Source organism: Dasypus novemcinctus, chromosome 14, assembly GCF_030445035.2.
Source record: "Dasypus novemcinctus isolate mDasNov1 chromosome 14, mDasNov1.1.hap2, whole genome shotgun sequence".
NCBI classification, from domain to species: domain Eukaryota; kingdom Metazoa; phylum Chordata; class Mammalia; order Cingulata; family Dasypodidae; genus Dasypus; species Dasypus novemcinctus.
The window spans coordinates 63,442,043-63,469,210 of record NC_080686.1 but is presented as its reverse complement, the minus strand read 5'-3'; the positions used below and the strand labels follow the sequence as shown (position 1 = coordinate 63,469,210).

The window sequence follows — 27,168 nt, the reverse complement described above, 5'->3', positions numbered from 1 at the left end:
AATAAGAGAGGGTAGTTTGTTTATGTCATCTAGTCTTAGGTTGTTAAAGTGACTGACCTGAAAAAACACATTTTAAGCCAGTGTGAGAAGTGGCTAATTGACTAACCAGAGTAAGAAAGACTCAGATGACTTATAATAATTCTAATCAGAGTACATGTTGACAGGGCAGATGGTGAATGTCACTGAAAGGCAAATTTTACTTATTTACTCTTTGTTTCCTAGCTTCTATAATTTTTTTTCATTTCTTATATTTATATATTTTTTTAATTAGAGAAGTTGTAGGTTTACAGAAAAATCATGCAGACAGTACAGAGTTCACAGATTTCTTTATTAACACTTTGCATTAGTGTGGTACCTTTGTACCATATTATTATAATAATATTGATGAAACGATATTATTATAATTATACCATTAACTATAGTCCATAATTTACAGTAGGCTTCATGGTATTGTACAATTCTATGGTTTTAAAAAATTTTTATTCTGATAACTTAAATGCAACCTAAAATTTCCCATTTACCATATTCAAATATATAATTAGTAGTGTTAATTACATTTACAATGTGATGCTCCCATCACCACCATCCATTACCAAAACTTTCCTATCAGCAAAGGGGTAGTTTTAAGAGGGAAAAAGATTATTACTGAGATTGTGGACATTTTTCAATGTCTTTTAAAAATCTACTGTAAATATATATACATAAGAAAATTTATGGTTACTTGCTAATTACTCTTTATGCAAATTTCTGGAAATTAAAGAAGAAATCTAAATTCTCTAGGACAGAGCTCAAAATGTTCTTTGCAGTGGGAAGAAGGAAGAGAATGATGATATCTTCAGTTGAGAGCTGTTTTTTTCTGGGTTTCTTAGGCTTTTTTGCTGAGTAGCTGCTTGAAAAAGATGATCACAGAAAAGATGGTAAAGCTAGCTGCAGAGAATCCAGAAATGGTAAGCGCTCTTATCTGTGTATATTTTTCATTTGTAAGTTCCCGGTATTCGCTGACAGTGTAAGCTGAGACCAAATTACACCAATGAATTCCCAGGACCAGCAAGTCCTGGGGTGTAGGAGTAGGGGCAGAATCCAAACGACACTGAAGTGAATTCCCTTCCCTTGTGGGGATCAGTGAGGGGCTTCTGGCCAGAATGCCATGGCAGAAGGGAACCTGTCTTTAGAGTTCAAGCCATTTTTCCAATGAGAAATCATCTTTGCATTGCTGAGAACTTTTTAAGCCTCTACTCTGCTCTCTAATGTTTCAATTTGTATTTAGTACTTTTTAAGAGGGTGGATGACCTATTTCATTTAAATTGATCTTTACTTGGCTTTGTAGCTTCTTTCTGAGAGAATGTTGCATTTTATCCTTGTTTATCTTTTTCTTAAAACTGGAAGTGTTTTTCCAGGGAAGGTAAAATTCACTGTCTCTTAGTGTTTGAGCAATTCAAAATGTACTTGGGGGAAGCAGATGTGGCTCAAGTGATTGAGCTCCTGCTTACCATATGGGAGGGCCCAGGTTCAGTTCCCAGTACCTTCTAGAGAAGACGAGCAAGACAGCGAGCTGGCATGGCAGGCTGGCACAGTAAGCTAAAGCAGCAAAGGAGACATAAAGAGGAGACACAAAGAGAGACACAACAGATGTGGGAGCGGAGGTGTCTCGAGCAATTGAGCACCTCTCCCCCTCATGGGAGGTCCCAGGTTCAGCTACCAGTGCCTCCTAAAGAGAAGACAAGCACTCTGTGAATGGACACAGAGACCAGACAGCGAGCACGCACAACGGGGTGGGGGGGGTGGAATAAATAAATTAAATAAATCTTAAAAAAAAAAAATGTACTTGAGAGGAGCAAATCAGAGCAATAAAAGAATTAAGGAGACTCTTTAAAAGAGTAACAAAATCCAACCTCTTACATAGGAACCACTCCAGTAGGCTCTGATCATTAGATATTAAAAAGAAGAAAGTAATTAACTGAAGTTATCCCATTAAAAGAGAGAAGTGCTCTCATATATGGATGAATAAAATGTAAGCTACTTGAAATACTTGTACAATGAATAGTAAAGAGTTTGCCCAACAGAAGAGAGTGGTGATCTATATGAAGTTTGAAAGAAAACACAACCACACTAACTACATTCCTCAGATTTGCATATGAATAGAAATCTATAGTTTATCACTTTGGCTGACAGCAAAATCGGCATATTAGTGAATACTTGTATTGCTTTATATAATTACTTCCCAAGTTTTATTTCCACAAACTGTTTCAATTTTTTCCCTTATTTTTGTTTTTGGTAAGAAAAGTTAAGAACCTTCCTTTTGAAAATCGGGTTTTCATGTTTTGTTGCTGTTGAAGGGATAGTCCACATTTCAATCTGGAATTTCATCTACACACCCCTGGATATAATGGGACTCTGGAAGCTGTTCATACTTATCCTCGATTCTGAACCCCCACACAAAGCACGGTGGACTAGAGCAAGTCATGTGGAGCTTAAAGTAACCAAATAAGTGTATGCCTGTAACATTCTAGGTAAACATATACAGTCTGAATTGACACATATCACAAAAATCTTGTATAGACTAGTACCAAAGTTCTCTATTTTGCAAAGCAGGTTCTGATTCCAAGCTTTTGGTAAACATGGGGAATCTGGGCTGAGAAATTGAGGAAATGGGAACCAAATTAACCCCTTAATAAAGTAGATGGTCCCTAGAAGCAGATTAAATGGTATTGGTTTTAGCCTCGTAAGGAAGGAAGGAAGGAAAGTTTAGTGCTAACTTGAAGTTAATGAGCTGAGAGTAACTTTAGGAAATGCTTTCAAAGGTGACACCTGACCATTTATGAAAAGATTATTAAAATTTGAAGTCAAAAAAATTCATTAAAGAAAAATGTAAGCACCCAATACATACACAAAAATCATGTTAAGTTCTTCAAGGCAATATTAGCCACAAACCAGAAGAAGAAAAAAAAATGTAGCATTCTTCCTAAAGCTATACTTCTACACAAAAGCCTAAATAAATTTTGTTAATATTTGCTACTTTAAGTAGAGCAAAATCATAATGATTGCTTTATTTGAAAATAAAGTATGTTAGGATTAAATTTGGCTGTATATAGCAGAAAACAAAAGACAAAAGTATCTTGAACAAAATAGAAATTTGTTTCTTTCTCATCTAAAAGGAACCCAAAGGTAGGCAGTTGAGGACTGGCATGGTGGTTCCATTATGTCACCAGGGACCTTTCTACTCTCTCATCTTCAGTGTGTGGTTTTCATCTAATGTCCAAGATGACTGCTGGAGCTCTAGTCATTACATCCACATTACAGGCAACAGGAAAGAAGAAGAAACGAAGAAGGGCTCCCCTCTTTTCTTCTAAGGAGGATTCTCAGAAGCTCACACAGAATTTCTGCTTGCAGCTCATTGGTCAGAAGTTAATCGCATCTCATAGCCACACTTAGCTGCAAGGGAGTCTGGTAAATATAATCTCTTAGCTGGGTGTGTTGTCTCTCAGAATAAAGTGCGTATTATTACTAAGGAGAGAGGACAGAATGGTTAATGGTGTACCAGCGGTCCCTGCCATGTAAAGAATTCCAAAAGGTACCAAGAAAACAAAGCAGATGTATTTTACACAGATGTGTTTCCAAAGACTTTCTGAAAGTAGCAGCAGCAGCACCATTTTGTATATTCAACTATATCTGACTATATGAAAGGTATATAAAAAGTACGGTGGTGAATAATTTTCCAAATTGAAAAATAGTTTGTATTTTAATAATCCTGCAGCAGTTTGAGATTATTTATGAATTCCAAAAAGAGATTATGTTTATAAACTGGTTTATTCCTCTGGGTGTGATGCCCTTTGTATTAGATTCAACTGAGATGTCTTTAATTAAATTGTGTTAAGAATAGAGCTTTGATTCAACCATGTCAGTAGGGTTAACTCAGGTCAAGTCTCCACCCCCTTGGTGAGCTATATAGATGGATACTTGCTCAAAAAGATACACGGAAGAAGGCACAGGAAGGAAGAGAGCTCCATAGACACAGAAGAGGAGAGAATTTGGTCGTTTTGATCCTGCCATGTGATAGAAAGGAAAAGGCTGAAACAGCTAAAGCCCCAGGGAGAGCTGAGCCATTCGCCTGGTAATTTGCAGCTGAAGAGACCAGAGTCCTGAGCAGCTGAGAAGGCCCTGAAAGACACGAGCCCTCCAGCCTACAGCTGAGATCTTTAAAAGTTGGGCCCATGGAGCCTTAAGAGGAAGAGGAAGGCTGAACCCTCAGAGATTGGCAACCATCTTGCTTCAACATGTGGCAACAGACTTTGGTGAGAAAATACCTCTTACAGTACCTTGAGTTGGACTCTTTAAGGTCTTTTAACTGTAAGCTTTTACCACAAATAAATACCATTTATAAAAGCAACAGATTTCTGGTACTGTGCATCAGCACCCCTTTGGTTGACTAATACAAATCCATACTTAGTTTGTTTTATTAGTAAATGTCCCACTCTATATTTTCCTAAATAATAAACAATACTAAATAATTCATTCCTTCATTCTGTCATTTACAAATGCCTGTATCTATCAGTCTCTGGCTAGGAACTGAGTAACCAGTGTTAAGATGCTCATTTGCCAAAGGAAAAAGGCGTTTAGTAAAGAGACATTTACAGTACTGGAGTGTTAAGCATTATGCCATGTCTGTGATAGTCATATAATGCATAGTTATTTAAGAGTCATTCTCTTCCTTTCCAATAAGAAAAATCCACCGACCCTTTCCCCCAAAACGCTGGCTCTTACTAGGTATGCCAGATACTTCGTTTGTCTGTCCAGATCCACTCTCCACTCTTCTCCACCCTGTTCTGTGACCCAGGAGGCTGACCTTTGCTTACTACAACCTTGATCTCTGGCCGCTGATTGGAGGATGGGAAAAAAGTGAGATCTCTGTCCCTGCTGGGTCTCTGTGGGGGCATTTCCCCCTCTGAGGCCCGTAGCTCCTGTCAGGCTGCCCCTCCCTACAGCTACAGCTCCTCTTCTCTGCTTCCTGCGATAGCTCTCACCTTCCCCCTCAGGCCTAGCATGGGAGGCCTGCTTCCCCGCCTTCCACCACCACCATCACCAAAGCCCTTGTTGCTGGCCCCTGGGGGCTCCAGTGTGCCTTCTTTAGTTCATTTAACCCTGCCCACCCTTCCACACCTCCGTTAAATAGCTTAATAGTTCCTTTTTAAAAAAATTTATTATGGCAACATATATATAGCATAAAATTTCTGGTTTACAGTTTACAGTTTTACATTTTACAGGTCAGTGGTACTAACTGCATTCACAATGTTTTGCAACCATGTCTACCATTCATTATGAAAACATGTTCATTACTCCAAATAGGATCTCTGTACCCATTAAGCAATATCTCCTCATTCTCTCTACTACCCTCCCCCTGCTTAACCTCCAAGCTACCTTCTGTCTCTATCAATTTGCTTATTTTAGATATTTCATATAAGAAGAATCATATGATATTTGTTTTTTTCCTGCTTATTTCACTCACCGTATTTTCATGTATGTTACTTTTCATCCATGGTCTGGCATGTATCATAACTTCATTCCTTTCTTTATGGCTAACCCATATCCATTGTATGTATATAACATCTTTTGTTTATTCATCTGTTGATGAACATTTGGATTGTGAATAATGCCTCTGTGAACATTGCTATGAAAATATCTGTTGGAGTCCCTGCTTTCAATTCTTTTGGGTATATACCTGATGTAGAATTCTTGGGTCACATGGAAATTTCTTTGTTTAAAATCTTCCCTTTTGAAAACTCTCCTCAATTAACCTATATGAGTGCACCATCTGTTTCTTGCTGGGACCCTGACTGTTACATTCTCTTTACCTTGCCTACCTGAGGCATTTTCAAGTGTCTTGAACTTCAGTTTGATTCTTCATTTGATTAATATTGCCTTTTGATTAATCAAAACCCCAGTTGGCTTTGATTCAGCATATTTATCGGAGCTCTGTGGATTACTTCAGGATTTGTAAGGCATTTAATTTCATGTGAAGTCCTTTTAAAAGCAGTGTTAAATCACAAAATCTATAAACAACAACCGATATTAAACATTAAGCTTCACTTAACTTTTGGGACTCGATTTCTGTATAACATTTGGATGCTTATAATTTAAGTGGGACCATGCCGCTGGCATGCAGGTGTGCCTGTTGACTGGCAGCCTTCGGGACGATTATCAGGGAAAGCGAAATGTGCTAGTTTGAGAGATTATTTGTGTGCTTGCTTTTCTGGGCTGTGCTGACTGACAGTTTGCTAATCTATTTAGCAGATTGAAGTCCCAGAGCAAAGCAAAAGTAAGAAAAACCACACTCAACAAAACCAGGTCTGTGAGTAAAATTATGTAATTGGATTATTATAATTTTGATGAACGTGCCTTTTCCCCTCTAAGTAACCAGGGTCATTCTATTTCCAGTGATATGCCAGAACTCTGATTTTCAGAATTGCTTCCGTGTAGATTGGGCCAGTTGGAGGGTGGATGCAAAAGTCTGTTATTTTTATTATAGCTCCTAGAAGGGCTAGGAGAAATGCTTTCTCCAAATATTACACAGAAAATTTCCAGGAACTCAAATTCTTTGGTGATTGCTTCTACAACCCATGCATTTTTTTAAAATTATCTTTTTAATTTGTATATTTTAGATTCATGGTTTTTCTGCTGTGTATTCTTTAGACAACTTTTAAGTTTATAAAATATGTTTTTGAACATTTAGGTTTGCTGTGCAAATAACAATAACAATGAATAATATAATAGAAAATATTATTGAGCAGTTATGTACCAGGCACATATAAAGCACGTTTATATGAATTAACTTTTTGATCCTCTCTACAATCCTGTATATCAGTGGAGAAAAGTGAGCACAGAGAGATTAAGTGACTTGCCCAAGGTTGAACAGTAATCACTGGTGAAAGGAAGCAGACAGTTTGACTCCTGACCTGTGCTCTTAACCACTGTTACTAACTTTCTAAATTGAAATCCTAGCATAGGTGTATGAAATAAGGGTGACTTTCTAAGTAGCATTTGAATAGATTTGATTACTGATCCAGCTCCTGTCACAGGCTCTGTTATGTATATGAAGGGGCTTAGTATTTCCTGAATGTTATATAAGCTCAGGGAAAAAAGAGTAGATGCAAAGCTGTCTCTCTTTCATGATAACAGCCTTCTGGCTAGTTTAAATCACAAATAGGAACGCCACCTCTTACTGGCTGTGTGTCTTCAGGTAGAACAGAAACCTAAATGTGCATAAATTGACTTGAGAGTGCTTATTAAAATGCAGATTCCTGGACCTCACACCCAAAGATTGATTCTGTTGATCTGGGGTGGAGGCCCTGAAAATCAGCATTTATAGTGAGCACCCCTGGGAAAAACACTGCACCAAGCTTCAGTTACTTCATCTGTAAAATGTCAGTGGTAATCACTACATCATTTATTTATTTTTTTGTATTTTTTAACTTTATTTTTAAAGACGTTTTAGATTACATAAGAGTTACATCAAAAATATAGGGTATTCCCATATATCCCACCTCTCCCCCTTTCACATTTTCCCCTATTAATAATGTCTTTCATTTGTGTGGTATATTTGTTACAACTGACACTACATCATTTAAATTCATCCAAATTCCAGCAACGTACTGACAGCATACGGCTTGTGGGTCTCAACCTTGGCTGCGCATTAGAATCACTTGGGGAGCTCTAAAAACTAGTGCTGACTGGGCCCCCCCTCAGAGATTGACTGACTTGGTCTGAGGGGCCTGAACAAGGGAAGTTTTTAAAGCTCGGCAGATGGTTCTAATATACAACCAGGATTGAACCATTATGCCGGAACGGTGCTTCTCAAAGTGTGGTCCCCGGACCAGCAGCATCAGCACCTCCTGGGAATTTAGAAATGCAGATTACCAGGCTCCACCCCACACCTACCGGATCAGAAAGTCCAGGTTGGGGGCCTAGCAATCGCTGCTTAGCAAGCCCTCTGAGTTAGTCTGATACATGTTCAAGTTTGAGCCACTAAGCTAGAACAAGAGACCATTCAACACCACACAACAGCTGTCAACACCGATTTAATTTAGCTACCCTCTGAGATGAGGAGCAGTTCTGAAACAGGCAAACATGTCTCATGCTTTGATCAGGGCCAGCATTTCAGAAGGGCGTGTGGTGTTCAGTTACATTGAATTCTAGTTTACTTAGTAAAACCTTTATGTAGGGCTTAGGCTGAGCCAGACATTGTTATATGTGCTTTTCAAGTGCAACTCATTTAATCCTCATAACAACCCAGCCACTATTATTATCCATGGTTTACAACTGAGGGAACTGAGACACAGATAGGTTAAGCAACTTGCCCAAGGTCGCACAGCTAGTAAATAGTGGAATAAGGATCTGAACCCAGGCGATCTGGCTCCAGAGTCTGTTCCTTTAACCACTCTATCATAGGGTCTCGCTATCAAGGCATCTCTTATTTTAAACAAAAACTCTTTAGAAAAACTCAGTCTACCCATTGAGATGTCTCACATCTTTTTAAACCAGAACACCCTCCTCTCCACTGCCCTGTTTTTGAGATGCAAGTAAATATGGAATGCAGACTATTTACTCACCGAAGGTTTGGAGCAGCCGTAACCTCTCAAAAAGCATTAAAAAGTTAAAAACTGAACTTCCTATGACTTCAACAGAGGAGAAAGAGACAAGACAAGGCAGAGTTCACATGTTACCTGGATGTCATCCCAGTGCCTAGAAAGGGCTCTGGACATCGTTACCTCATCATACCAGCAGGGGGCGCTCTCCTCAGCCCTAACAGATGTACACCTACGCCCCCAAATAAAGCCTCTACAGGAGAAAATCTTTTAAAATAGGCTTTTCTTAAATAAATGTAACCTTTCTTTTGCATTTTAATTTTGTTTTAGACTCCCTAATTTTTTATTATTCTTTTGGAAATTATTTCCTTTCATATACATTTCTGACCTCTCTGTTTTTACTTTGCAGAGAAAAGACTATTCTGGTTTTCTATCAAGAAAAAGCAAGATTTCCATTAAGGTACCTGAAGATGACTGTGTTTTTGGTACCATAAAGGAAGAAGATCTTTAAAGAGAAAGTCTTTTATATATGTCCTTTAAGGCAATCTCCAGAGAATGAACAGAATTTGGGGGTTGACAGTGGACTTTTTACCGTCTTCGGGAGAAATTTTACCCCCTCCCATTTTTCAGCATTAAGATGAACCATATTCATCAAGCTAGTACAGCACAGATAAAATTTTATATAAATCTCAAGATTAAAAAGCAATAGGGACCAAAGTTATATGGTTTATTTTTTAATGACTCATAAATGGCAAGTGGCAAGCCCATATCAATTAATATGAAGGTGATTCTATTTTTCCCCTAAAATAAACATTTACCTGGCTTCACGATGTCTTTTATATGTTCTGATATTACAAAAATGAAAATTTCATTATAAAACATTATAGATGCAGTGAGTCTAAAATGTTACCATCTCAGATGTACTTTAAGCACAGAGGTAAGGAAACTATCAGGACTTAATTGCTACTTAGAGTTTTAAATTCTGCAGACATTAGTAGTTTGCTGCAAAGGATTTTGGAGGAATTATAGGCAGAACATATTAGGACATTTCTCCTGCATAGTTTCATAAGCTGTTTATTTGGGATTAAGTTCTGAAGACATGACCCATCCGTTGAGGAAAATACGGCTCCTTCTAAGATATGGAATAATTGAAAAAGAAATCTGGACTTCACTGATTGATCCATTCTTAGATGAAATACTGATTTGTTCCCTCAAGTAATTCTGGGCATACCCATATGGATATGCTCAAAATAATCGACCATCTAGTTGTTTCTTGACTGCTGTAATTGTATTCTGTCCTTGGAATATTGACTTCAGTAATCATCATGCTCCATTAAATGGGCATTTTGTTTTGTTTTGTTTTTTGAAAGCAGGAGGGCTCTGCATTTGTTATTAGATACCTTACAAGTTTCTTATCCTTAAAAGTATGTGTAATTTCTCATTAGACTTTTCCTAATCCAGTTTCAGTAATCTCATGGTAATTAATGTAATTATGTTTAGCATTAAGACTACAATAAGTGAAATGTAACTAGATAAAGTGCAATGCTGTATTCCAAATGTTCTTTTTAACTTTTTTAACTGGGTCGTGTAACCATATAATAATATGAAATATATTCTAGGGAGTATAGAATTTACTGATGAAAATTTTGTGAATGACTTTTTTGAAATGTAACCTCTATTAAAGTCCTTTCATATTATAAACTAATGCCTCTAGCTATAACTTCCCTGCCTTAAAGTTGTATATTTAGGGAGCAGGTGTAGCTCAGTGGTTGAACACCTGCTTCCCCTGTGCAAGGTCCTGGATTCAATCCCCAATACCTCCTAAGAATAAATAAAATAATAAAATAATGTATATTTATATTTTAGGCTAGAAGAATATTTTTGCAGAGGAGAGTCACAAACATCCCAAACTGTACATTTGAGTATTAATGGATTAGGATGCATTTTCAGATTAAAACAGAAACTTACCTATTTTGTCAAAATGTTTGCTTGTTGTTATTTTTTTATATCAACACCCACACAATACAAAGTGCAAGGAACTACTGAAGACACTAGGAATGCAAAGAAAATTTGTATTTGAGGTGAGAAGGCTCATGATTGGGTTGAACCATATAAAATTGTTTTTGTAAGTTAAAATTTGTTGAATGTTGCCGGTTTCATATGGTTCAGTCTAACTCAGAAGAGTGAGTAAGTAGGTGTCAAATGTGTAGTGTGGACCTGTGTGTCAAAGGAAGTTGGGGGGTGATCAGGGCAGCCCCAGGGGCAGAGGGGCTTTGACAGAGTAGAGCCAGGTGGGTGGGTAGGTGGGAGGAAGATGGGCACCCTAGAAAAAAAGAAGAATAGGTGTGGGTGGAGAGTAAGTAAGATGTTGGGGAAATGATGATCAAACCCTCTCTGTGCTAGCAAAGTATTAGCGACTCTGGAGATTGCCTGCATACACTTTCCCCTATAATTCCTTTCTCATACACCTGCAAAAATGGTCCCCAATCAGCCAAATTTTCTCCTACATCTACATCCCTATTCACGAATATTCCTTCTCTCCACTTCTAGATATTGGTATGTATTTCTACTGCTGTCCATATACCTAAAATAACTAGTATAAGCAGTTATTTTAGGCAAATACACGAATTTGAATATTTAAAAATAATAAGAGAGGATAGAGGTGATTGAATCGTGGTTAGGCCCCTGTGGGTGGATCCCCTCTGGTCCTATGCAGGGAAGCACGTGCTGGCTTTGTTTGAGGAGGTGAACTGCTCACTAGAGAAGGTCCCAGCCTCTATCAGTTTATTTTGAGCCTATGGCTTGTCTATGTCCCCATATGAATGACTGAGAAGCAAATTTTATATTCAAGTTACAAATTGCCTGAAATTCGCCCTCAAAATAAATTCAAAAAGGATGAAGTAATCTTAATTTGTGGGAAACCAAATAGGATTGAATCTTGGTGGGAAAACAGTGGCCAAAGTTGTACAAAACTGTACAAGAGAAAACTTAGAGACAGAGGCAACTCTACCTCCCCAGACACTTTTTAGTTCTCCCTCCTCCTGCAGTGAGTGTCCAACAGCAGCCCACCAGGCAGAAGGACTCAGAATTGTGGGAGATGGGGCATAAAGCACTTGCGTCATTCACAAGGACAATGTCGTTCCTGTCGTCAGTGATCCAAGAAAAACAGTCAGGCACCTTGTATTAGTTAGGATTCTCTAGGGAAACAGAACCAGCAAGAGATATATGTATAAACATTATGAGATTTTACAAAATTCTCTCACATAACCGTGGGGATGCACAAGCCCAAATTCCACAGGCAGGCTGCAAACCAGGGGCTCCGATGAAAGTCCTTGATGAGTTCCCAGGAGATATAGGCTGTCCAAAGTGGATCTGGGAATTCTTTCTTTGAATGCTGAAATCACTTCCCCTTTTAAGGCCTTCAACTGATTGGATAAGACATCACTCGTTGCCAATGGCAGTCTCCTTGATTGTGGCTGTAATCAGCCATCTATGCAATCAACTCACTGATATTTAAAATCCATAAATGTTTTTGTATTACAACTAGCCCAGTGCTCACTTGACCAAACAACTGGGCACCATTACCTCACCACGTTGACACATCAGCCTAACCATCACACACATTTTTAAAATTACATAAATATTTTAATTTTATTATGCCTGAATATATTCTCAAGGTAAAAAAATCAAATGTAGATAATGCAAGAAATTTTAATTGATGTTGTGTTGCCACTCCCATCTTCATCTTCCTGCTCTTTCCAAGGGTAATTGCTATTATCATTTTGCCATGAATCTTTCCAGGCCTTTGTTTATGCAGTTATAGACCTGTAAGCACATATAAAGACATCGGTTTGTCTAGTTTGTGTGTGTTTGCCATAAATGATAAAATATTGTACATATAGTTCTACAACAGTTTTTCACCCATATGTTTTGTAAATCTTTCCATGTCAGTACCCATTCTTTTAACTTCTTCATGGTATTCCACAGTAAGGATGACCTAAAGATGAGCTATTTAAGAGTATTCAACCTGTTTTCACTTTTTCCGCTTATAAGCAATGGTATAATGAACATTTTTGTATTGAAGTAAGTGGATAATTTCAATTTTGATTTTACCAGTGTGTTCACAAAAAAAGGCTGCATCAATTTACAAGTATAGCAATAGTACACAAGACACCTGTTTTCCTATAGTCTTATCAATCTTTTTTGTTTTTCTCAATCGAAAGAGCAAAAAAATTCTCAGTGAGATCAACTATCTTTTCATATGCTTATTGGCTATATTTCCTTATGTATAAATTGACCATTTTTGAATTAGCTTTTAAAATAGATTTGTAGGCATTCTTTTTATATTCTAGATATTAATCTTCAATCTATTATATATATTGCAACACATTTTCTCCCAGTCTGTTGTTGATTTAATTTTGTTTACGATGTCTTGTCTTATAAAAGACTTAAATTTAGGTTTTGTAAATTGATCAATATTTTTCTCTTGGGTCTTGTGTTTTATGTCTTATTTACAAATGCTTTCCTTATCCCAATGTTATAAACATATTCCTCTGCCTTTCTGATATGACTGTGTGTATATTGCTGATTGTTTAATATCTCCGCCACTGACAAAGTATGAGCTCTAAGAAATAGGGAATCATGTTTGCTTTGTTCTAAATTGTATCCCTAAAGCATACAGCTAGATACATTTGCTGGTCTTGTCTTGCCACACAAATATGACATGCTAAGTAAACTTACAAAAAGTATGTCTAACTAATAATACTTATAAGATGACTTTTAAGCCTTATAATTGAAACTTTTCCCTACTTTATTGAGGTATAATTGTTTATTGCTAATTAGTTGCTTTATACTATTTGCTGTGTTCTTAAGAAGTAAGTCATTTGTATAATGATTTTTCACAGGGTGAAAAATTAGAATTATAGAAAAGTACATGATGTCATTGATGGGCTTAGGTCTTTGGTCTAGCTCTAGCCCATGTACTTTTCTTTAGGGCAAAGTCTTTGGCTAGCCGTGAGGGGTTTTCTTGTGTAATATCTTGGAAGAGGTTAAACATTCAATTTAAAGGTGCTGACCCTTGTGATTTTACACTGCTCCTTCATCAAATGTGGTTTCTTTCCCAGAAATGTGGGAACACAGAGTTGCCTGTGTTTCCTAATGACTTTTCCATCTGCCTACATGACCACATATTTCATCAGTCCTGCAGTACAGCAGTTGTCCAGGGCGGGGGCACTCAGAGCCGCAGCTGAAAATGGTAAGTATGAGTTTGCTTTGCTGGGTGTATGCATGCAATTATTCTGTTGGAAGTGGATCCTGGCAGAATTTCTGGGGAGCTCTTCTTTGTAATGGACCTAGAAGTGCGGAAGAAGAGATGACATGAATGTACTCTCTATCAAGGGCAGTTTATAGTTTGATTTTCAGCAGAACAAAAGTGAGTAAAACAAATGAAATGGCATTTATTAAATATCTTATATATTTCACAAAGTTCAACCACCTGAATTGATTCTATTTAGGAATCAAAGATAAAGTTGCTTCCTAGATGTTGTCTCGAAATAGCTGGTAGAACACTGTGCTTTGCAAGGACACACACACCATCAAGTCCACCTATTTATGCACAGAGGGAAAGCAGTTCAACCTCTTATGATGTGTGTTGCGTCATTTTAAGGTAGCAAAAAGGAAAACTGTAAATCAGGTTTGGTTTTCATGTATTGATTTAATGCATATCTCAGTGAATAAACTTAAGATTCCTATAGGTACTAGATTTATCACTTATGTATTGTATTGTACTGTACTGTATTAATTAGCCTTTTGCAATTAACTATGGGTTGTGTCAGAGACTTCCTTTATCCCTTTCTTTCTTACCTTACCTCCTCTTTTCCCTTTCCCTCTGTCAAAATTAAAAGAGAGGTGACACGTACTCTGGGGGGCATAATGAAGGCAGGATGAGAAGAGCTTGAGCAGTGAATTCACTGTAGGAAAATCCTAAAACCTCACTGCCCTACTCAAACTCCCTTACCTGGAACTTGTTAAACAACCTTGCTGGTTGATTAACAACAAAACAGAACAAAACAACTACCATCATTTATTTTTTAATTTATCTTCTGAGCTGGAAGATAGATAAGTAAAATAGATGTTCAGGATTAAAAAAATAAATAAAAATCGTCTGCAAGTCATTGTTCACAGATCTTTTCTCATTCTGTTTGCCTTAAGACAAATGCTAAAGGAAATTTACAGTACTTATCCACCTTGGTTTTTTCCCTATAAAAATGTCAAAAGTTTCCTTTCTTGTTGGTTAAAATATCAGTTTAAAAATGTATTTGTCTCATTGTATTTGTGGAAAATAGTTTTCAAATTATGGCTTGTCCTGAAAGGTCAGAGTAGAATAGCCTCAGGCTTCACTCTGACATTGGCATCACAATTTGGTAAGGGTGGACATGAAACCACAGGACCTATGTTTTGAGAGAAGAAGAGCAGAAATGAGGCAAGGTCTAATAATGATCATTTTCTCGAGTATGTTTCAAGACTGAGAAGGAGACGTGCTTCACTTCTGTCTGAAGGATCACCAGGAGTTTGTTTGGAAGTTAATTTGAGAGTTAAGATCCCTCTAAGCCTTACAGTTAAGACTAGTTTGAGCCCCCTGCAGTGAGCTAAGCTCCACTCTAGGATTTCACACAAATCGCTGAAATCTCCTAGGCTGCTCACTACCTGCACCAAGCAGTCATCCCAGCACATTTTGAGACCAGCATGAACCCTTAGCTTTTCCCTTGTCCAGACTTAACAAACTCTGAGCCAGCATGGTCTTTAAGAAGGGGGACTATTGCAGGCGTAGAAAGAAGACGGAAAGCCTGGAAGGAATGGAGGAAAGGCAAGGCAAGCCTGGGCTATGAGCTTTTCTGATATCATTGCCTGTTTCCTTTCCCTGCCCCTCTCTGAGAAAATTTATAAAGCTCTTCCAGAATTTCTGGTGCTAGTTTTGAAATATAAAAAAGAAAATGATCAAATATGTGGGTTATCATCATTTCTTCTGCACTTTGGAGATATGCAACAATGCTCTTTGGGAGATCACTTTTTAGGAGCTTTGGCATCCACATTCTCAAGTACCCTACATCTGAGTAAGATACTACTTTCAGATGCCCATTAGTTCATACCTCATTATGCAGCTATTTTTGAGATCTGGTGGTTACAGGCATACCTTCTCACCAAAGGACCCTGGTAGCCCAGGCACTCAGAGATTACAGAATCAATATGCTGTGGTTACACTCAAACTACTCACAGAAACTTTTTTTAAAACGTGTTCTTTATTTATTTTTAAAAGAGCCTTAGATTACATAAATGTTACATAAAAAATATAGGGAATTCCCATATGCCCCACTCCCAGCCCCTCCCACATTTTCCCACATGAACAACATCCTTCATTACTGTGGTACATTTGTTACAATTGGTGAACACATTTTGGAGCATTGCCACTCAGCATGGATTATAGTTTACACTGTAATCCACACTCACAGAACCTTAGTTTAGGAAGGGCTCGCAGCAGGAATGCTTGGAGTCTTTCTTTAATTTCTGCTCAAAAATACCTGAGTATCTCAAATTCTACCAGAGATGAGAGGCTTGACTGTGAGGATGGCCCCTTTGAATGCCCTGACCCTTCTCACCTAAATTCTGAGTTTGCTTCTGTCACTAGATAGCAATGTTATATAACTTGTCTGGATCTTCATTTTCTCATTTGCAAAATAATTTGTAAAAGCCTATACGTATGCCGGGTTTTTGGTCAACTTGGCTAGGCTGTTTCCCAAAATCTCCTCTCCCATATGGTTCCAGTTTAGCCTAAAAAGGACTTTTGCATGAGACTTGAGAGACAGAGGGAGGCAGTGGCTGTTACTTTGTGAGTCAAAGGTCTTTTCACTGTCAGATACAGTGACGCACAGATGCAGCAGTGCCTGGCAGTTTTCAGCAATCCTTCACACCATATCCAACCCTTTTGACCGCTGTACCCTTGACCAAGGGAGCCCCAGTCTCCAGAAATAGCAGCTTTAATGGAACTCTCCACTAGCTCCCCCTTAGTGGCCCCACATGAGTGGCTGGCCATGCTTGGCTTCCCAGAATCCCTGCAAGCACTTGTTTGTCCACTGTGGCGTGCTTCAGGCAGACTAGCTTGTAGCTTTATCTGATTCTCCACAATCCCCCTTCCAAGCCTTCACCTCTTGTGCTCCTCCCACAGTTGTGTAAGGTGGAATTCTTATAACAAATCCCTAACACTCGCAGTAATTCTGCTTCCCTGAGTGAAGCCAGCATTTCATCAGTCACATTTAAAGGCTTTGCAAAGCAATACATTTGCTTCAATCTTTGCCAAAGGCATTCACTAACTAACGGTCACACTTAATTTTTGGAAGAGAAGGCTAATTGGGGCTAGGATACATCTACATTCCTGTCACATATATTATTTCATTTAACACATGTATGAAAAATCTGTGGGGTTATGCATGTCTGAGTGCAAAGAAAAACAACAAACTAGTATTGTAGCAAGGAGCCAAGCCCTTTTCCTCTTTCCAGGGACCAGCTGTTATTTTAGTTACTCCAGAGATTCAAGGAGATCTAAGATGTTTACTTTGCTATTAACGAAGAAAGGGATACCTTTCTGAAAGTTTTGCTTGAATACTTAATTTCTAGTTGTGCCAGTTGCTGGAGGAAAATATTATCCTCCCAGGCTTCAAATTTTTTTCTTCAAACAGTTTTGCACACATACATACTTCATTTTATTCTGGTGGCCTAAAGGTTTAAAATTGTTGGGGAATTGAAATGAATCTCACTCCGGTGTAGATAAACCTGTACTACTTGTCTCCTATCTTGTGGCTTACTCATTCAGTGGTTACGTCTTGAGAACCAGCGGTGCTAAAAACACCTGATTCACGCTCGCCTGGCTTGGGAGATGGTGGAGCTGTGGAAGCAACACTCTTCAGGAGCATGTCTCCTCCTGGTGGCCATTCATTAGCACTACAACGAAAACAAAACCCAGTACTGGATTATAGGTAGAGTTCAAAGCAAGAGAAATGCCTCTTACTCTCTTGGTACCCTGTGGCTTTTAAAAACTTCCTCACTCTGACGGTATATCCTTTCTACAGAGACAGTTGTTATGCAGGAATGGTTGCTAGATCACTCTGAGTAAGCCACAGAAAAACTTCTTTTTCTGATAAGCATTCAATTATGTTTTAAAAAGTATTTCTGCATTTTCTAAGACTACATGGGAAGACATAATCAACATAACCAAAAGCCTTCTCTTCCTTAAAAAGAAAAAAAAACCCTCCTGAAAGAAATCCTACCCCAAGCAAGTTTTCTTTCATCCAATTTGTCCTAACTGTTGTATCGAATACAGTGTTTCTCAACCCTGACTACACATTAGATTCCCTCGGCAGCTTTTAAAAATACTTATGCCTGGGCCCTTCTTCCAAACCATTCTGACTTGGTGGGTCTAGGCCAGGCCCTGGGCACTGGTGTTTTTCAAGCTCTTGCGGTGATTACGATGTGCTGTCAGCATTGAGAACTACTGAGCTAATATTCTTGAGCACCTGGTATGCACCAGTTATTGTGGTAAGTGCTGAGAGCTAATGATAGAGAGAAGTGGACGTGGTTCACCTGATAGAGTGTCCGCCTACCACATGGAGGGTCCAGGGTTTGATCCCTAGGGCCTCCTGACCCGTGTAGTAAGCTGGCCCACGTGCAATGCTGATGCGCACAAGGAGTGCCGTGCCATGCAGGGGCGCCCCTGCGTAGGGGTGCCCCATGCGCAAGGAGTGCACCCCTCAAGGAGAGCTGCCCCACGTGAAAAAAGTGCAGCCCACCCAGGGGTGGCACTGCACACACGGAGAGCTGACGCAGCAAGATGACGCAACAAAAAAAGACGCAGTTTCTCTGTGCCCCCTGATACTACAAGCAGACGCAGAAGAACACACAGCAAATGGACAGAGAAAGTAGACAACAGGGGGAAGGGGGAGAAATAAATAAAATAAATCTTAAAAAAAAAGTTAATGATAGACAATCCTGTAAAATTGTCATTAATCCAAGTAACTTCCATTTATTGGGCAAGTCTTGAGATAGGTAATAGTATTCCCTATTTTAATTATGAAGAAAGTGAAGCTCAGAAATGCAAAGTCATATAAAGCTAATAAGCAATAGAGCCAGTTTTCATCAAAATCCATGCTTTCTTTTTCAAAATTCATGCGTGTTCAACTATGCTATATGGTATATTTCTGATTTATGACATCATCCAAACTACAAGAGCTACTGCAGACAGGCCACCTTGCTTCGACTCTTTTTTTTAGGAGATACTCGGGATTGAACCCAGGACCTTGTACATGGGAAGCAGGTGCTCAACCACCGAGCTACATCTGCTCCCCCTTGCTTTAACTTTTGCCTTTCCTTCAATCCACTTTTCTCCCCCCAGGAGCCACCTATTGAACATTTCATGACGTCTAATGTCACTTCCTCCATAAAGCCTTTCCTGATTTTCTCTCTTCTTAAATGGGATGTGATTATTTTCTCCTCCCAACATTTCTAGCACTATGCAGTTATGGTACTTGGCATGTTCTCCCTTGAGGGAAGAGGTTTCCAACCCCTCTTTCTACCTCTGAAGTACCTAGCCAGTGTTCTGTACATAATAAGCCCTTGATTGTAAAAGTGTGTCGAATTTACTCTGAGGTTTATAAAATATTTCAAGTAATTGGCTTTCATGACTTTCCCTCTCTCCTGAATTTCTCTGTCATTTTTAGTCTTCACTGTATAATTTAGCATTTATTATAGACATGCGTTCCATGTCATCTTATTTTCCTATCTTGTCTTTATCAGGTCTTGTTTGTATCATTTACACCCACACTGCTAAGAACTAGTAGTGATAATCAGAGTTTGTTTAATAAGATCATTACTCTGTGCCAGCCACTGTTCTAAGCATTTTTTATATATTAGCTCATTTAATCTCATGACAACCCCATTTTCGATGGGGAAATTGAAGTGGACACTACCAAGTAAGTTGTCCAAGATCACATAGACAGTGAGTAAAGGAGCTGAGATTCATACCCAATAGTATGTGGTCATTAAATACTCATGGACAATTTTCTGTTTGGTCATATCTTTAAGAGGAAAGAGAAAGCTACCAGGTCTTACCTCATTGTGAGGTTTTAAAAATACCCCTCTTCCTCTATTTTCTTCCCACTGGTAGATCTCTATTTCTGTTCAACATGTAACTTTGTTCCCCTAAAACTGAGTCAATTAAAAGCAACTTTACTTGTGCAGAAACATGTTAAAGTTGCCCTGAAAAGGTGTTACCACAAATACCCTGCTTAATTGTTCTTTTGGATGCTTTGCTCATTTGGCTTGAGATCACCAGTCTAGTGTGTAGCAATTTTGGCTGGTATATAAGGGAACTGCATTGTTTGTTCTTTGCTCACTTTCAGGATAACAATCTCGCCTAGATTTTGTTCAAAAGCTCATCTGTCCTCTACCCTCAATAGCTAATTGAATTCACTTTGTTTTTATGACACGTGTATGTGTTTTTAGATATTCATTGTAAACTCACAAAAGCTAGGTAATAAGACCTTATAATCCAGTGAAACAAGATGGGTAACATGTAACTCTTTTAAAAGTTTAATTTTAAAGTTTTATTATTCCTCATGCTTCCTCTAATATAAATCAAGTGCTTGGTCCCCAGATATTACTACAGTGGGTGGTATTATCAAATATGTCATTATCACCAACTAAGTAGGTTACATGGTCTAGTTATTAGAAATCAGAACTATTGTTTAAGAATACCTTGTAATGAAGATCACGCCTACACCCAGGCAGCTGGCCTCTGGAATTAGTTAAAAATAAATCATACCTACAGATCAGGGGCTGGCAAACTTTTGCTGTAAAGGTCAGAGAGTAAATATTTTTGGCTTAGCATGCCATATGGTCTCTGTCCCAACTACTCACCTCTGCCACTGTAGTACGAGCGCGGCCTTAGGCACTCTGTAAATGCATGAGCAGGGCTGTGTTCAATAAAACTGATTTACAAAAACAGGCAGTGAGCTGGATCTGACCTGCAAGCCAATGCCTGCTCTCCAACATCCTTTGTCACCCTTTATTCCTGCTTCCAGAAATTTCGCCCCTTCCCTAAACTCCATGTCACCATCAGCAGGAGGGAGTCCCCAGAACTCCACAGGCTTCTAGCAAGACCCCCTGTCTGTTCCCCGAACCACACTCACAACCTTACCTTTCTGTCACCTTGATGAAAGGGACTAATTTCAGAAATTATCAGGACTTATTTCAGAATGCCCTTTGTCCCTGTTCCCATCAGTCACCACTGGAAGCTCCGGATGCCCAGGTCATCATCCTTCATCTACATACAGCTCTAGGGCAGCTCAAGCGGTCGAGATGCAAACCCCAAACCAGAGGCTTGAGCATTCACTCACCCTCTCCGCATCCCCGGCGCCCTTCTCCCCATTTCGGTCTTCTCCACAGTGCTCACGTCATCTGGCAAGCTGTTTCACTGAACTGTCTCTCTTGCCCACTAGAAGGTGAGCCCCATGAGGGCAGGGTTTTTTGGTCTCTATCCCCAATATCTAAAATGATATTTGACATATAGTGGGTGGTCAAAAAATATACGTGGCTGTATTTTTTTTCTAAATGAACGAATGAATGAAAAACTATCGACTGTTGCTAACTTTAAGGGCATTTAGAGTTTTCCTCCTTCCTCTTCTAAAAATTCTACTTCGTAATTGTAATTGACAGTAAATGTTTGCTTTAAAAAGTAATTTGTGTTTTTTGTAAGGAACACTTTTTAAAAAGTTCTTAAATTGGGGATGCAAAGGTATAATATATTACTGCTACCAAGAAGCCCTCGAGCAAGTGGCCAAAACTGAGCAACAACAGCATTCCACGCTGTCATCTGTCCCTCCTTGAAATGCTTCTCAGTCACTTTGTGACTCTTAAAGCAAAACGACGTTTAAATGAGTGTGTTTAAAGAGCAAACTCGTCTATTGCAAAATAGAGACAAGATTTTAATATTTTCTTCCAATACTTTGTTTCTCTAGATTCGGCTTGGGTGCTCTTCTCACACTGTCTAATCTCCCAGGCATATTCACCCACTCCATGGCTTCAGCCACTAACTCCCAGTGGATATCTCTTGGCCAGCCTTCCTCTGAGCACCTTTGTCCTTTGTCTAATATGGCCCAAACTGAACCTTGCATCCTCCTGCCTAAATCTGCCCTTCCAGTCACTCCATTTCAGCAAAGTGCACTGAGGCAGTCAGAGATCCAGGCAAAACCTTGGCATCCCTTATTCCCTACATCCGTTCTAGTACCAAGTCCTGGTGATTCTACCTACAGAACATATCTCAAACCTGTCACCAATCATACTCTCAAATTTACTTTCTAGTCAAGGGTTTTCAACCTTGGCTCTACTGACATTTTGGGCCTGGATCATTTTTGCTGGGGGGCTGGGACTGTCCTGTGCGTTGTAGGATGTTTAGTGGCATCTTTCGCCTCTAACCACTAAATGCCTCGGTTGTAACCAAAATGTCTCCAAATATGGCCAAATGTCTCCTCTGGGCAGGATGCCCTTGGTTGAGAACCACTGCTTTAGCCCAAGCCTTCTTTGTCTGGATTATCACAGGAGCCTCCTAACTGATTGCCCTTCCTCCCTCATGCCCTTTTCTGGTACATTCTTCTTTTTTTAAATTTGAAATTCAGATAAACAACAAATAATTTGATTAATATATAACTATGTCCCTGTATTATGTGGTATATACTTATCCTTTAAAAATTGTTTGCTGCTTCCCCGATATTTCTTTTAAATTTCATAATAAACTTTATTTTTAGAGAAATTTTAGATTACAGAAAAGTTACATCAAAAGTATAGGGGAGGGAAGCGGATGTGGCTCAAGTAATTGAGCTCCTGCCTGCCACATGGGAGGTCCCTGGTTCTGTTCCCAGTGCCTCCTAAAGAAGACAGTGAGCTGGCATGGCAAGCTGGCACAAGATGATGCAACAAGAGACACAAGAAGAAAGACATAATGAGAGACACAACAAAGTAGGGAACAGAGGTCGCTCAAGTGATTAGGTGCCTCCCTCCTACATTGGAGGTCATGGGTTCAGTTCCTGGTGCTTCCTAAAGAAACAAGGAAGATGAACAGACACAGTAAGTGCAACAATGAGGAGGTGGGGAGAAATAAATAAAAATAAATCTTAAAAAAAAAAAGTATAGGGTAAGGAACAGATGTAGCTCAAGTGATTGAGCACCTGCTTCCTATGTACGAGGTTCTGGGTTTGATCTTGGTACCTCCTAAAAACAAAGAAAAAAACAAACAAACAAACAAAAACCCTCTCATTGGGAAGTGGATGTAGCTCAGTGGTTGAGTGCCTGCTTTGCATGTACGAGGTCCTGGGTTCAATCCCCAGTACCTCCTGAAAAAAAAAAAGGATAAGGGATTCCCATATTACCCCCACTCACCCACATACACATTTCCCCCTATTATTAACATCTTACATTAGTGAGGTACATTTGTTACAATTGATGAACCAAGCAGAAGCATTGCAACTAATCAAGGTCTATGATTTATGGCTTACACTTTACGCTGTACAGGTTTACAGGCTTTGACAAACTTAAAATGTCATGTATCCATCATTGTATCATCCAGAACAATTTCAATGCCCTAAAGACACCCTGTGTTCCACTTACTCATCCTTGCCCCCTCCCCTCTGAACCTCTGGTAACCACTATCTTTATATCAGTGTTACAAGTTTTCCCGTTATCTGGTCCATTCTTCACACAGCAGCTGAAGCATTAATCAGATCATCTCACTCCCTAAGCTTTCCTAAGCCTCTCCCCTCAGTAACTTTCTATAATGCTTAAGATATAAAAACTCAAGCTCCTTAATGCACCTAGAGAGTCACGCGTGAACTAACACCTGCTTCTCTCCAACTTCATCTCGTCTACTTCTCTCACCTTGGCTCAGACTCACCACTCTGCCCTTCTGACGTCTCCGTCCACAGGCCACACTTACTGCCACCTCTTGTCTGGAATACCTCCCGTGTTCAATGCACAATCAAGCCCTGGGTCTTTGGGTCTCAGGTCAAATATCACTTATTCAAAGACATCCCTGCCCTTCCATCTAAATTACGTCCTATTTTGCTTGCCCTCATATTCTCATTTTTTTTCTTTTTAACACCTATCCCTCTTACAATTACAGATATTTCTCTCCTTTGGAACTCTTACAATCAGAACTCAAGACCAAACCGATTTTGGTAACCAGGAAGCAGAGGCAGACTTACCTGAAGAGAAGGAAACGTAAGCTTCGGGGCCCTTGTGGTGGGCTGAATAAAACGCTCTGCCCAAAGATGTCGACATCCTAGTCCCCAGAACCTGTGAATATGTTACCATATGTGGCAAAAGGGACTTTGCAGGTGTGCCTAAGTTAAGGATCTTGCAATGGGGACATTATTCTGGGTTATCTTGGCGGGCCCAAAGTAATCACAAGGGTCCTTATAAGAAGGAGGGAAAAGGGTCAAAGTTTCACAGAGAAGGGATAAAGGATAGCAGCAGTGGTCAAAGGGGAGGGAAGAGGCTTCACTGCTGGATTTGAAGGAGGAAGGACCATGAACCAAAGAGTGTAGGTGGCCTCTAGAAGCAGCAAAAGGCTTCTCTCCTAGGGCCTTCAGAAGGACCCCAGCACTGTCTACACCTGGATTTTAGCCCAGTGAAACTGATTTCAGGCTTCTGACCTCCAGAACTGTAAGACAACTTTGCCATTAAGTTTGTGCTGATTTATTAGAGCAGCGATAGGAAACTGATACAGCCCTCCCTTATACGGGGCCCTTCCAAGGCCCTGGGAGGGATTTTCGCAGTGTGTTCACATGGTCATATGTTTTTGGGACATTTGCAAAACTAAAATAGGCTGACTATAATTGATTAGCACTGCTCTTTCTTTCTACTCAGACTTCTCAATGCTCTCTTCCTCTCTTGATGAGCAGCATTGGGCTACAGGCATTCTGGGGTCTGGCTAAGCAGAAATGCAGTTGGGGATACTTTTTTGTGTGGTTAGTGGGACATTACGTGGTTCATGGTCACTTCCATGTCACGTGAAGCTATTGCTGGAGTGCCCGAAGAGCGTCCCTGAACCCTGCTCTTGCCCATGTGCACAAGTCCCCGGTGTGTGATATGGAGTCACAGAATATGTGTAGCATGCGGCTCATTCCCTTAACCTCATCAGTGACTAATTTTTTTGAGACTGAACAAAAGTGGTGATTCCCGAAGAGAAGAGGAATTCATGAGGGAGAGAGAAATTTGAGTAGAGGTAATGATAGGCCTTTAGATTGTTTCATAAACCCATAAAGGAAGAAGAGTGAATCATTTGAGCACAATGGGAAAAGGTTTAAATTTCTTGCTGACTTGACCTGATTTATGGGCATCTATGAAGATAATAATATAAACCCAATACACTACCACAGGGAAGGCATCAATGACAAAGTGACTAAAAAGTGTCATTAGTTCAAAGGTATTTCATGTTTATGAGTAGCATAAGAGTGTGTGAAATGCCCTGAAATCTTACAACTCTTAAAGAAATCTGATAGAGGTTTGTTCTCTCAAATATGATAATTATCCTAAACATTTACATGACATTACCAGTAAGGACTTGTTACCCAGAAAGAAACAAATAAACTTTTCTAAACTGAGTAGACAGCCCTTGAAGGGTTGGATCCCACAACTCCTGCACTGTGGTTTCCTTGAGTGAATGAGGTGAGAGAGTTCAGAGGAGAGATGTTTACTGTGCAGGGACATCTTCTTGGTTGTGAGACCTGAGCTGGTAAACTAAAACAGACGAGCATTTTGTATGAAGGAATGCTTCCAGTCCCCTCCACCTCCAGCACATTTTGAATTTACTTTGCCTGTCCATACACATATTGCTTTAAGTTAAGGAATCCTAAAAAGTGGAATAGAAATATTCAAATGCTTTTTAAAATTTTAATAGATTTTTTGAATTAATTTTTTAAAGATACATAGCTCATACAAAATGTTACATTAAAAAATATGAGAGATCCCATATACCCCAACTCCCCACCACCCATCCCCACTCCTCCCACATCTCTGAACTCCTTCACCAGTATCGCACATTCACTGCATTTGATGAATATATTTTGGAGCACTGCTACGCGACATGGATTATAGTTTACGTTGGAGTTCACACTCTCTCCCAGTCCATTCAGTGGGTTATGGCAGAATATATAATGTCCTGCATCTGTCCCTGCAATATCATTCAGGACAACTCCAAGTCCTGAAAATGCCCCCACATCACATCTTTTCTTCCCTCTCCCTGCCCTCAGCAACTCACATGGCCACTGTTTCCATATCAATGATACAGTTTCTTCCATTGTTAGAGTAACAATAATTCTGTAGTAGAACACCAGTAAATCCACTCTAATCCATGTTTTATTCCTCCATCCTGAGGACCCTGAGATGGCGATGTCCACTCCACCTCTAACTCAAGAAGGGGCTTAGATCCCACATGGGTGATGGATGGAATTCTAGTTCCCTGGTGTGGTGATTGATCATCCCCACCTTCCTGTTAGCGGACTCGGGTAAGTCCAACGAACCAGAGAGTAGGTGTTGTAACTCTGCTGAGGCTCAGGGCCCAGCTGGCACAGTCAGTCCAGAGATTTTATTTCTTTTTATTTTGTTTTATTATTTTATTTTATCTTATTTTGTTGTTACAAACGCTTTTTGAAACAATAAAATAACTCAGGGTCATATTTTCGCACTAGAGCAGTCAGCCTTCACTTGCTATTATTAACATGTCAGTTTGGTTCATAGAGCAGATCTACCTAGTAACTGATGACTACAGCACTTAATAAAATTACCCTTGCCTTTTCGCTAAAGGGGCTGGGTGGATATTTAGAAAAGAATGTAAACAGTGCAAAATGCTCCCGGACTCAGATCGGAAAAACCTCTTCGAGGTCTGTCTTTCTCTTCTTCCGGAGCCACAGTTTTGGTACTTTGCCGCTCTTCCTGGTCTCACGGGGCTCCAATTCAAAGCAGGCTCACCTGGAGCCTGACCCCGGGCAGGCCGAGCCGCCGTGAGGGCCGCCGGGCTGCAGGGGGCGCGCGGGCGGCCGCTGCGCAATGCCGATCTGGCCCAGCTGGGACTCCGCCTATCTCGGTGGTCGGCCCCTCCCCTCCGCCCGCCTCCGCCGCCGCCGCGGGGAACGTCCTGCAGCCGCTGCTGCTGCTGCTCCCGCTAGTGCTGCTGCTCGGCGGCGTCGCAGGTACCGGGCGGATGCCGGTGGGCGGCCCGGGGGCAGAGCCGCTGGCCCCGCCCTGCTGGCCCTACGGGAGGGCGCCGGCGGGCCGCCCTGGTCGGGGTGGCTTCCCCGCGGGCTGGGCGGCTCGGCAGGCCCGGGAGAAGCCTGGGGGGGTGGGGTCCTTGCTGGCTTTTGCCGGCCAGAGCGCGCAGTGCGTCGGCGGGGGCCAGCCCGGCTGTGCCGCCGCGGCCGAGGGAGACGGGAGCGGGCGGGTCGGGCTGCGCTCGCGGGTGGTGGCGAGGCGGGAGGAGGAGCCCGGCGGC

The 27,168-nt window shown here is 40.2% G+C and overlaps 2 protein-coding genes across 2 annotated transcripts in view; both read left to right on the top strand.

Annotated features, from left to right (window-relative positions):
* Positions 1-9,406, top strand: part of SNX31 (sorting nexin 31) — a 72,662-nt gene extending 63,256 nt beyond the window's left edge. The window contains exons 12-14 of the mRNA XM_004457073.4: positions 870-947; positions 6,286-6,342; positions 8,989-9,406. Of these exons, the coding sequence (XP_004457130.3) occupies positions 870-947; positions 6,286-6,342; positions 8,989-9,090 (237 nt within the window). The 3' untranslated portion in view covers positions 9,091-9,406. The remainder of the gene's footprint in view (positions 1-869; positions 948-6,285; positions 6,343-8,988) is intronic.
* Positions 9,407-26,745: 17,339 nt separating this feature from the next.
* ANKRD46 (ankyrin repeat domain 46) overlaps positions 26,746-27,168 on the top strand; it is a 76,873-nt gene continuing 76,450 nt past the window's right edge. Inside the window, exon 1 of the mRNA XM_058275822.2 lies at positions 26,746-26,869. The gene's annotated coding sequence lies outside the window, so the exon portion shown is untranslated. The remainder of the gene's footprint in view (positions 26,870-27,168) is intronic.